The sequence below is a fragment of the Vespula pensylvanica genome, chromosome 5 (assembly GCF_014466175.1).
Source record: "Vespula pensylvanica isolate Volc-1 chromosome 5, ASM1446617v1, whole genome shotgun sequence".
Lineage (NCBI taxonomy): Eukaryota > Metazoa > Arthropoda > Insecta > Hymenoptera > Vespidae > Vespula > Vespula pensylvanica.
Genome location: NC_057689.1, coordinates 2,751,857 through 2,764,126, shown reverse-complemented (window position 1 = coordinate 2,764,126; position 12,270 = coordinate 2,751,857). Strand labels below are relative to the sequence as shown.

Here is a 12,270-nt window from a genome sequence, read left to right as displayed (position 1 = left end):
AAAAAAAAAAGATAAGAAATACAACATTCAGAATAAATTTCTCGTATAAAATACGAATTCGCTTTCTTTTATTCTTTTTTAATTTAAAATTCAAAGATCGATCGAGCTAACGATCGATAAGAATAGATCGTACGATTTCGCAAGTCAATAATTTTTCGTATAGGAATAAAATGGCACAGTTTAAATTGCACTCATATCTAGTAATAGATTTTTATCGAACGTTCGGATCGACCTTCTTCTCTTCGACTTTCTATTTTCAAGATGTTGACTTCGAAAGTCGATTGAGAATGAAATTCAACGTACGTACTTTATATTGCTCGTTATTGTGAATTCTAATAGTAGTACTACCTAACGGAAAGAGGTTAATAAAAATTCGCGAAGAATAGATCGTATCATAGAAAGGAAGTTTTTCAAACGAATTCAAGCGATCAAAGAAAATGAATATGTCTTCATCTTCGTTTTCAAAGAGGAAAAATAGTGTTCTTTCTCTCTCTCTCTCTCTCTCTCTCTCTCTTTTTTTTTTACATAAATACGACGTTACGAAATCTATTTTCTTTTTTTCTTCTTCTTTTTTTTTTCTTTTCATAATCTTTTTTTTGTTTTGTTTTGTTTTGTTTTCTTTCTTTTTTTTTTTTCGTTAGCCGCTTTTAACGAGAGAGAGAGAGAGAGAAAGAGAGAATAATTTGTCGTCAGAGAGTACAACGAATGAGAATAGATATCAAGAGTCATCTCACGATCCGAAGAACGATCGGATTTATTACCCGGACAAATCAAAAGCGGCTACGTGTGCAACGATGTAGGCAGGATGATTGCGTAATGAACGATCGAGAGAAGAGGATTCTCTCTACGTAACACAACGACCTTTCTGTAAATCTGCTCTTGTCAAAGGCACCTATCTTTGATAGGAACAATAATATTTCGAGAATGAGTTATATAGGCAAGGCTTTTCATTTATAATTTGACGTTCTTTTATGATGATCGTATTAATAAAAACAATATATGTGCGTGCATATGTATGTATAAATAAATAAATAAATAAATAAATAAATAAATAAATAAATAAATAAAAAATAAATATACGTATATGAACGTACGGTATGTTGAAGAACATAGAGAATTATTAATTAAAAAATATTCGAGTAGAAATCGATCTCTTCGTAATCATTAACGATAAAATTGATCGTTAGAGATTTTAACGCAGAAAAAAAGAATGAATATATAGGTTTTTTTTGTTTTTTTTTTTTTTTTTCAAATTTTAAACAACCGAGAAACGGAGTACACAGAGACTTGACAAGTAATGGGCTCTCGGTTAAAAATCAACGAACGAATTTATCACATTGTTCGCGTTAATAAGTAATCACAATAATCCGACGGCGAATTCATTACCAGTGTTGTAAACATACTGAAAGATCGTCGAGCTTTCGTTAATTAAATGCCGGATAAATCGCAAAAAGATTAGAGATTTATTTCTTTATCGGAGAAAGATCTATGCGTTGGATTTCGCGATCGTTTTCTCGATCTCTAATTTATCTATGCGTAAAATATATACATATATATATATATTTAAATATACATATATACATAATAAATATAATATAAACATATAATATAATTATATATAAATAAATATGTACGTAAATACGTCTAAAGAAAATTGTTGATAAGACCGCGACGTGGTGAGGAACCACACCATGCGTCAAATTGGGTTAATGCTAACGTAGTTATCCAACTACATGATCGGAAATCCAATAAACGACGAGTCGAGAAGAGTTTTTCTAAACGTTTTCATTTCTCTCTCTCTCTCTCTCTCTCTCTCTCTCTCTTTCTTTCTTGTTTTAACATGCTGACGTTATTACTGTTATAAAGTTCGACGAGCTATAAAACTTTAGTCTCTCTCTTTCTCTATGTCCCTTTCTCGTTGACACTCACCTAAGCATCGTTTTAAAGAATTGTTAAACTCGTTAACGTTTTCAACGAACAGCTGGTCCAAAAGAGAGAAAGAAAGATAGAGATATAGAGAAGGAGGGAGAGAAAAAGAAGGAGAGAAAAAGAGGAAGAGAGAGGGTTAAACAAAATTGAGTTTACTTAGACAAGTTAAAAGAACCGTGTAAATTTAGAAAGTGTATCTTTCGTTAATGACTCTTTATCTATCTATCTATCTATTTATTTCTCTCTCTCTCTCTCTCTCTCTCTCTCTCTCTCTCTCTCTCTCTCTCTCTGGCTTTTTTGGGAAAAAGATAACGCGTGAAAATGCTGCGATCAGCTTGTATGCATAAGATGATAAAAAAATAGATAAACCCGAACGAGAATAAAATAACAGAGAGATAATAATAATAATAATAATAATAATAATAATAATAATAATAATAATAATAATGAAGTCAGCTTTCTCTATATTTTTTTTCTGTTCTTTTTTCAAATGTATGCTAACACATATCCGATATATATGTACATATATAAGTACACATCTATAAGACTTTTTCCTTATATAAAGTGAATGATATTTGAAATACATAGTAGGTTAGACGAACTCGATAGAAAAAGATTAGAACTATATACATACAAACATACATACATACGTACATATATATATGTATATATGTGTAGATACATACATATAGTACGTATAAAAAGTGGAGTTAGCGATGTAAAACCTTATGTTTATTGAAGTAAAAAATCGATTCGAAGTTGTTGCGACTATTTATACGAAATGTGTTATTACAGTAGAATTGTAAGTGTTGTTACATCGGGGATAAGAGAAGGAAAAGAAAAAAAGAAAAAAAGAAAAAATTTCGTGTCACGACTTACACGGTCTGATTTTTTTTTACGATGTACGATCCGACGAAGATACGAGTCTCAAGGTTGAGGTCGATTTTCCAACAATATTTTTTTTCTTTTTTTAACACACACACACACACACACACACACACACACACACACACTTGTGTATCCTCACCGATCATGAGACTATTATGGAATATATACATGTACTTCTCGCATGTACAAGACACATCGCGCAAAATTTTTCTTTCACACACTTCGCAGTTCACGATAGATCGTTTTATTAACAAAAACAAAAAAAAAGAAAAAACGAAGAAAGAAAGAAAAAAGACGGAATAAGAAAGTACATAAAAATTTCGTCGTTCCGTACTTCGGTAACAAAGATCGAGAGTATCGTTCCTTTTTCTTTTTTTTTTTTTTTTAATCATTCGCTTCTTTTCTTCTCCTTTTTTCTCTCTCTTTCGTACGAACCTAACAAACTCTTTGAAAAATCGTCAGGAGCATATGATTTGAATTGTAAAAAAGGACACGTTCTACGACCGTGTATCTATCTTATAGACGCGTTTATAAGCAAAAGTGATCTACATACTGTAGTTACGAAATTAAAAAAAAAAAAGAAAGAAAAAGAAAAGAAAAAGAAAAAAAAAAAAAAATACGAATATTTCGTCCGCTGATATTATCGAATTAAGCGACGGATAAAGGATAATGAGAGAAACTTAATACGATGGTAGAAGTTAAATGTATAGAAGCGTTCATTGAATTTTTTCTTTTTCTCTGCCTTTTCTCCTTTTCTTCTTTTCTATTTTCTTTCCAGGAAAAAACATGAAATAATAACCAAGGTAAAAAGCTGATAAAACTCTGCCGCTTATATCAACGCGTATAAAGGGAAATTTAAAGATGGACAAGTACGGAGTGGAGTTTCCTAAACGTGATTGGAGTCACAGGCTTAGTTTACGTGGCAGTAGAAGAAGTCATCAGGTAAGACAATAGAAATATTCTTGAACCAATTTCAAAATTCATTTATTTCACTATTCATTCGTTCGTTCTTTATGTAATAGTTCCTAAGAACGTAAAACAAAGTCTAAGAAAATTTCATGAATTTCTATTTCTCTCTCTTTCTCGATTTTCTTCAAAATGTGCACGATTTTCATAGAAACTAGAAGTGAAAGAGGAATATTTGAAATAAACTGAAGAGAAAGAAAGAGAAAGAGAGATAGAGAGAGAGAGAGAGAGAGAGAGAGAGAGAGAGAGAAAACCAACTGAGACGTCCTTATTTACGGTCTTCGGTATCGAGAAAATTCAAAGTCACTTTTTTTTTTCTTTTTCCCCTCTCTCTCTCTCTCTCTCTCTCTCTCTCTCTCTTTTCCTTCCACAAACAAAAAGAGAACTCCTCTTGCGGAGTTGCGGAATGCAATTAAAAAGTTTTCCCACGGTTTGTTCCGCCTTTGGGGAATTCATTGTACCTATCTGATTTGCTTTGATTTGCTGAAACTTAAACTGCTCGTGATTTTCCTTCAATTTTTTTTTTTTTTATTTATTTGTTTATTTTTTTATTTTTCTACTTTAGCTCGATCGACAACGTCGATTTGTTAATGTCTCTCTCTCTTCTTTCCTCTTTTCTCTTTTTATGGATGCATCGTCGAAAATCGTTTTCATCTTTATTAAAGAAGAAAACGCTTTCTTTCGTTCGTTTGTTATATACGTTTCTGTATGTACTTTAAATATTAACAGATTTTTAATTATCTTATCATTTTTTATATAAATCCAATTCTTTCCCTTTTATTTTTGTGTATTCTAGAATTTATTATACCTCGAGTTCGACGATTTTTCTTTTTTTTTTCTTTTTTTTAATTTTCTTTTCTTTTTTTCTTTTTCATTCGAAGATCATTTCATTTCGATAATGTGATTAATAAATATGTTCTTGTCGCGCGTACTATACACACACAGAAACATATATATATAAATTAAATTTTGTCGTTAGAATCTGATATAACAGTATATTAGGTTAGCACGTATAACATAAAGAAATAAATATTCGAGCCATTTTCTCTTATATCCTTATAGATAATTATTAATTTATGAAACTTTGATCTCGCGTGAGAACAATGTGAAGAGGAGAAAAAGAAAAAGAGAAACAGAAAAGAGGGGATAAAAAAATAATAAAAAAGAAAAAAAGAAAAAATTGAAAGCGAAGAAACACGTATTATCATAAAGAGCTAAAAATGGAGAGGGTACAAACGAACTGTAGTTAGCGAAATATTCGCTCCAAAATGATATTTTTTTTTCTTCATTCCTTTTCATTTTTTTTTAATATAAAGTTGCTCGTGCGAACCAAAGGACGGAGTGTTTAACGGCAGCTGCGGCAGACCACATATGAAAGAGAGAGATAGAGAAAAAGAGAAAAAAAAGAGAGAGAAAGAGAGATTGGTTTTACCTTTTCCCTGATGTTTATTAATATCGCTTTGCCAGGCTAAGGCCAGACCATACACGAAAGACACGCGTGTGAGATTCTCTTTTATTTATTTTGTTTTTTGCTTCCTCTATCTCTACCAATAGGATTGATATGTATTTAAATATAGGCACATATACATATATCGTTTAACAGAAATTCAATATATAAATATTATTCGATGAAAAACGATATAAAAAAAGAAGAAAAAAAAAAAAAAAAAAAAGAGAATAGAAAAAAAAGAAGGAAGGAAGGTATAAAAAAAAAGAGAGAGAGGAAAAAGGCAGTAAAAAAAGAAAAAGTGAAGAAGGAAAAAAAATATTTCCAATATTTTCTCAAATATGTTTCCTATGCAAAAACGAGCCGCTAAACGTGCAAACTGTTTTCGTGAAAATGTTTCAAACCTCCTCTCTCTCTCTCTCTCTCTCTCTCTCTTTCTCTTTTTTTCTCATAAAATTAATATTACACCTAAAAACGTGCCGCACGTGCACACACGTACTTCCTTTATTTTTCCGTAAAGTCGTAAATATGTATATTCCTTTTTCATACTTCGCCACACGCATAAACGTTTACCGTAAACATTTTACCTTATCCACGATTTTTTTTCGCACAAAATAGAAATATGCGTATATGCATATATATATATATATATATATATATATATATAAAAAATAAAAATAAAAAAGAAAAAGAAAAACAAACTATGTTCGACACATTATCGTTATCAATGTTGTTGAGAGAGTGCGTGAGAAAGGTGAGGTCACGTATCTTCGACAAAAAGAAAAAAAAAAAAGATAGAAAAAAAAAAATAACGTGTGCTGGTGAGCGCGTGTACCTTGATTGTTCGTTTAACTCATAGTGATTACATATGACGACGTAACTCGTAAAAATGCTCGTAAGATGTCAAAGAACGACACTATAATAATCTTTTTACAGGACAATCTATGATGCCATTTAACTCGTTCGAATATTTTTGCCTGTCGTGTATCTTGTGTACGACGTAAGGATAAAAAAAAAAAAAGAAAAGAAAAGAAAAGAAAAGAAAAGAAAAGAAAAGAGAAGAAAAGAGAAGAAGAAAAGGAAAAAGATAAGGAAACAAAAAGATAAACAAAGAGAGAGAGAGAGAGAGAGAGAGAGAGAGAGAGAGAGAGCGAAAAAAAAGTGTTCAATAAATCTCGACAAGAGATTTCCACAAGTTTCTTTTGTTCTTCGTAGAAATAAAGAAAGAAAGAAAGAGAAAGATAAAAAAACGTGCATGCACGCAGATACACGAGAGTCTTTAAAAAGCATACTTCCTATAATATTTGTAAGTCACTGTATATATTACTTAGTCATTTTTCAACTTGGAACGTGTTACGTGGGTTTCTATCGTTAACACGATAGCTAGAAGTTAATCGACTCTTTCGGTGGATAAGAAGAATTATAGTCGACAGTTTTGAGTCTCCTTGTAAGAAAGAGATAGATAGATAGATAAATAGGGAGAGATAGAGAGAGAAAAAGAGAGAGAAAGAAATAGACAGGTAGATAGATAGATAGATAGATAGATAGATAGATAGATAGATAGATAGAGAAAGACAGATAAAGAAAAAGAAAAAGTTTGATTTTGCGTGAAACGGAATCATTAACACAAGAGTACGCCAATTTCCTCTATAGTATTACTCTCTCTTTATCTCTCTCTTTATCTCTCTCTCTCTCTCTCTCTCTCTCTCTTCTATTTTTTTTCTTTTCTGTCCATTTTTTTTCAACTCTTTTTTTTTTTTTTCATTTTTTTTTCAATTTTCATTTTTTTTTCTCTATACATCACAAAGTGACGTTGGAAAAAACTGCAGAACACACTCGTTGAAATGTAATTTCGTTTGACCGCAGGATACTATTTGAGTCGGGAAAATTAATTTCGACGTTTTTACATTCGAATATTCTTCTTCGTACGTCCATCTTATCTATCCATTTTCTATCCTTTTCGCCAGGATTATAACAGATAATTTTGTTATTGGAGAATCATCAAATTCGTTGTGTCTATACGTACTACTCCTTTTTCTATGTCGAAATGGCGATCGAATTTCACTTGCTATTATATTATACAATACAATGTAGTAGAAAATGATAGATTGAGATAGACTGAGAGACTGAGAGAGAAAGAGAGAGAAAATGGAACTAGTAATCACAATGAAGTTCGAAAATTCTATGATAGGCAACGTCACAATAGATAAGGGAAAATGATTACTTTAATTTTGATTACTCATTAAAGATTTCAAGACAAACACGAATAGAGTTACGATATTTGTTAATACACTTTATTTGTTATATATTCAATGAAATAACAATTGCTGTTACTGCAAATAAATATATACAAATTTCCAATTGATATTATTTAATATTATTTAAATATCATTCAAACGAAAAATCTAAGGTAAGTATTTTAAGTAAAAGTAAAACAAAAAAAAAAAAAAAAGAAAAAAAAGGTAGGATTAATTCGTACGATGATTAATCATAATCGATTCGAAAAGATTGGTATTTGTTATAGAAGTTTATACACTTTAAATAAAAAATGCAAAATTTTTCTAATACTTTGAATCTCTCAGAAGATATTCGAAGAAGTTTCCGAGATAAAGAAAACATTCTATATATTCGTATCAGTTAATTCGTATCGAATGGAAGAAGAAAAAAGTCAAAAAAGAATAATAAGAAAAAGATATATATTTCATCTTCAGTATCTTCACTATCGATACCACAATATGCTTGTCTTCGTAATTACATTCTATTACATATTTAATATATATATATATCGGTCTTCGAACGTTATCGGAACATCTGTGCTAGTCATCCGTGTTATCAATTTTTCGTTTCGTCGACCTAACGAATTATTCTCGTGGAAATTCTCTCTTGGAGACACATAAGTTAATTTCTGCCACAAGATTCGATTCTTACTTCCATCGAACGAAAGAGAAAGAGAGAGAGAGAGAGAGAGAGAGAGAGAGAGAGAAGAGAGTGCTTCTTATTATTCATTTTAATGAAGCAAAGTTGTAGTATCGATCGAGAACATACTCGAAAGTGGTAGACCAAAGATTTAAAGAAGAATAAAACGTAGGAAATATATATCAAATTTCTGATAATCGCGTATTAATAATTTATTACTCAAATCGTGAATGAATAATTATATTACTTTGAAATTGAAATTATTACATTATTAAATTATTATTACATTTAAGAGCTGGTGATGTGTAGATCGATTTTTCTTTTCTTTTTATTTTTATATTATATTATATTATATTATATTATATTATATTATATTATATTATATTATATTATATTATATTATATTATATATATAACATATAGTATACAATATATAATATATTATATATAATTTCTAATATTTTATCTCTTTTATTTTATACACCCTACCCACGTATAAAATTGCTTCCTTTATTATGATGTACCCGTACACAAACACACACAACACATATATACACACATGGACGCGCCCATGTATCTGTATAGGTAGATACATTTTCATTTCCATTCTCACTCGATTAAATTCAATTTATCTTGATGTTGATGAATCGTCTTAATATTCTCTTTTTTTTTTCTCTCTGTTTCTCTTTATATGTCAAAATGGAAAAATACGAAAAATAAAAGGGAGAGAAAGAAAAAAAAACGAGAGAGAAAGAGAATGAGAAAGAAGGAGTACTTCATCATTCAATTTTACTCGTGTCAGTATATATACCTATGCCTACTCGGCATATTTTTTTTTTTTTTTTTTTTTTCTAAAAAAAAAGCCGATAACGATAAGAGAGTATTTTTAACACCTCCTACAAATCTAGATCGTGGGTGTAACGCGTCCTGGCAAACGTTTCGAGAACACGTTCGTGGTTTGCTTAGAAATAATTTTTTTTTCTTTTTTTATTTTTCACTCTCGAAACATCACTCTACGCGTCGTTAAACAAAGAGAGAGGGGGAGGGAGAGAGAGAGAGAGAGAGAGAGAGAAAGTAGAAAAAAGAGAATAGAGAGATCGTAGAATTCCCATTGGGTTCACGTTGATAGTCCGAACGAGTAGAAAAAAGAGAGAGGGAGAAAGAGAGAGAGACAGACAAATACAATAACAACAAAAGAAGAGAAAGAGAGAGAGAGAGAGAGAGAGAGAGAGAGAGAGAGAGAGAGTGAGAGTGAGAGAGAAAGAAAAATTCGGACACTAAGGCGTTTCAAATCAAAGTCCTCTCTTCGTGAAAACGATTTCCCAATGGTGGAATTGTGAAACGGTTAAAAAAAAAAAAAAGAAAATAAAACAAAATAAAAAAGAAACAATACGAAAAAGGAAAACGAATGGAAAAAGAAAAAAAAAAGAGTAGACAAAAGGATGGAAAAAACATTAACGAAGAATGCACTCTTTGTGAGTATATTCTCTCTCTCTCTCTCTCTCTCTCTCTCTCTCTCTCTCTCACACACACACACACACGCAACGCTGACGTTGTTTTTCACAAAAAATATTGAGAATACAAAATTCATCGATCACGTGAATGATATTAAATTACGAATGACCGTGTATCATGTCATCCGTTTATTTATTTATTTATTCTCCAACAAAATTCAAGAGCAGATAACAGGTAAAAAGTCGATCACAAAGTCGAGCCGAGAGAGCGAAATGTTCTTTCCTGTTTTCTTTCTTTTTTACTTTTCTTCTTCTTTTCCTCTTTTTTTTTTTTCTTTTTTCTTTTTTAATCGTCTTCGCTGCATGTTTAATTTAATTAATTATTTGTACGCCGGATAAATGATTAAAAGTTGGGTTGTGTGGGAGACAGAGGGACGGAGGGTAAAGGGCTGGAAGTTCCCCTATTAGTACAAGTAATATTCTTTCTTACTTTCATACTTGGAATGGGGCATATATTTTTTCTGTCTTGATTAAATTTATCATAAGAAATTAACTGCTAAAAATTAGCTTTTGAAGGAGTGGGATCTTCTAAGATAAGAAGGAGAAGGAAAGAGAGAGAGAGTGAGAGAGAGAGTGAGAGAGAGAGAGAGAGAGAGAGAGAGAGAGAAAGAAGACGAAATGCATTAAACAGTTAATAGTTTCTTTTTCCCATTCGCACGAGCCAGGAAATTTTTTAATTTTACGATTTTTAAATCCTTCAAATACCCCAGTATCTATTTTGTCTCTCCGAACAAATTTTTTTCTTTCTTCTTCTTTCTCCATTGATCAGATTAATTTTTATTAAATAACAAATATTTATAAAACTTTATTGAACGAATAAGTTATGAAATTTTTTTTAGATAAAAGATTTTTATTAAATTTTATTCAAAAATTTTATATATATATATATATGTGTGTGTGTGTGTATGTGTGTGTAGAAAATATAATCAAATTTGTTGTTGATATTGCATTGTAATTGATTGAATAAATTTTTGTGAATAATTATAAACGTTTGACGTAAAGTATTTTGCCAATGATTGAAGAAAGAAAAAAACAGAGAGAGAGAAAGAGAGAGAAAGAGAGAGAGAGAGAAAGAGAGAGAGAGAGAGAGAAAGAGAGAGAGAGAGAGAGAGAGAGAGAGAGAGAGAGAGAGAAAGAATCGCTTTCTATATCTTTTTACGTAACAAGTCGGAAAGTATCTTCCGACTTATTCGAAGAAAGTTATACAAGTTTGAAAACTTGAAGTAAAAGACGTAAAGTTTCTCCAAACGTTTCTATCGACGTCTACTATCTACATCGAGAAAGAAAAAAAGAAAAGAAGAAAAAAAGCAAAGGAAAAAGAAAAGAAATAAAAAAAAGAAGTAAAAAAAAAAGAAAAGAAAAGAAAAATACGTTCTTGACTCGCTGTACTATAAAATAATGGTCCTTCTTTTTCAACAGATTCTGTTAGGATCATAAAAAAAAAAAGGAAAAGAAACGAGATAAAAATGCAAAATATAGAAAGAAAGGATATGTCGAAAAAAAATAGAAAATTATTTTCACGAAATTGTCATACAGGGTAATCTAAAAAAGGCTATTTTTGTTAAAGGATTTTATAAATCGTTTGCTCGTTTTTACAAAAGGTATTTTCTGGATTAATTTTTTTGTTCGTTCTTTTTATTTTGAGATCGTAACGATACAGGTCTAATTACAAAAAAAAAAAAAAAAGAATCATTTATGAATCTTTTGCCCGGCTTAAAACTTTTGTCGTCCATCTTGTATTATATAATATATATATATATATATATATATATATATTTAAATTCATATCATTAGCATATAAATCATAGGACAGGGATATTATTAAAAAAAAATGAATAAACGGTGTAAACAGATATTGCTCTTCTCATGGTAATAAATCTTGCATATGTAGCAATCTCGACAAGTGAACGTTAAGTGCCACCAAAGGAAGATGCATGCATTGGACGAGACTTTAATTTCAAATAGTATCTCAACTGCGATGGCTGATCTACTTTTTATTAGAAGAGAACAGAGAGAGAGAGAGAGAGAGAGAGAGAGAGAGAGAGAGAGAGAGAGAGAGAGAGAAAAAAGAAGTAAAAATAAACTAAAAATAAAAGAAATTAACAGAAAGAAAAAAGAAATTAAAAAAATAAGAAAAAAAAAAAGAAATAAAGAAGGAGATAGATGATGATGGTGGTGGTAATAATCTGTATGGAACCTTGTTTTAATTTCGACTCTTTGATCATAAAAAATCGTAAGTAAGTAGTATAACATTTTTTGTCGATAAAAGGAAAAAAAAGAAAAAAAAAAAAGAAAAAAAAAAGAAAAAATTACGAAGATTGCATTTATCGAATCTTCGTTTTCATTTTTTCGAAAGAAAGCGATAAGAAGAAAGAAAAAAAAGAAAGAAAGAAAGAAAGAAAGAAATTAAGGAAGTATAAAATAGTAGAAAAAAAGATGGAGGGAGTATATGTATCAAAGAAAGCAAACGAGAAAAGTAAATAGGCATCGAAGATAAATCGAGAGTAGCGTTCTTTGATATCTCCAAACGGAGAAGAAACTCGAGAATAAAAAAGAAAGATAAAATGAGAAAGAGAGACAGAGAGAGACAGAGAGAGAGAGAGAGGGAGA

At 30.4% G+C, this 12,270-nt stretch overlaps 1 protein-coding gene across 4 annotated transcripts in view; it reads left to right on the top strand.

Annotated features, from left to right (window-relative positions):
- Nucleotides 1–12,270, top strand: part of LOC122629454 (adenylate cyclase type 6) — a 69,950-nt gene that overhangs the window by 4,749 nt on the left and 52,931 nt on the right. Inside the window, exons 1-2 of one of the 4 annotated variants that reach the window (XM_043812870.1) lie at nucleotides 3,426–3,522; nucleotides 3,598–3,759. In XM_043812870.1, coding sequence (XP_043668805.1) covers nucleotides 3,679–3,759 — 81 coding nt within the window. In that variant the 5' untranslated portion in view covers nucleotides 3,426–3,522; nucleotides 3,598–3,678. Of the gene's footprint in view, nucleotides 1–3,425; nucleotides 3,523–3,595; nucleotides 3,760–12,270 lie in introns of those variants that run through there. The other 3 variants (XM_043812867.1, XM_043812869.1, XM_043812868.1) reach the window with 3 other exon arrangements.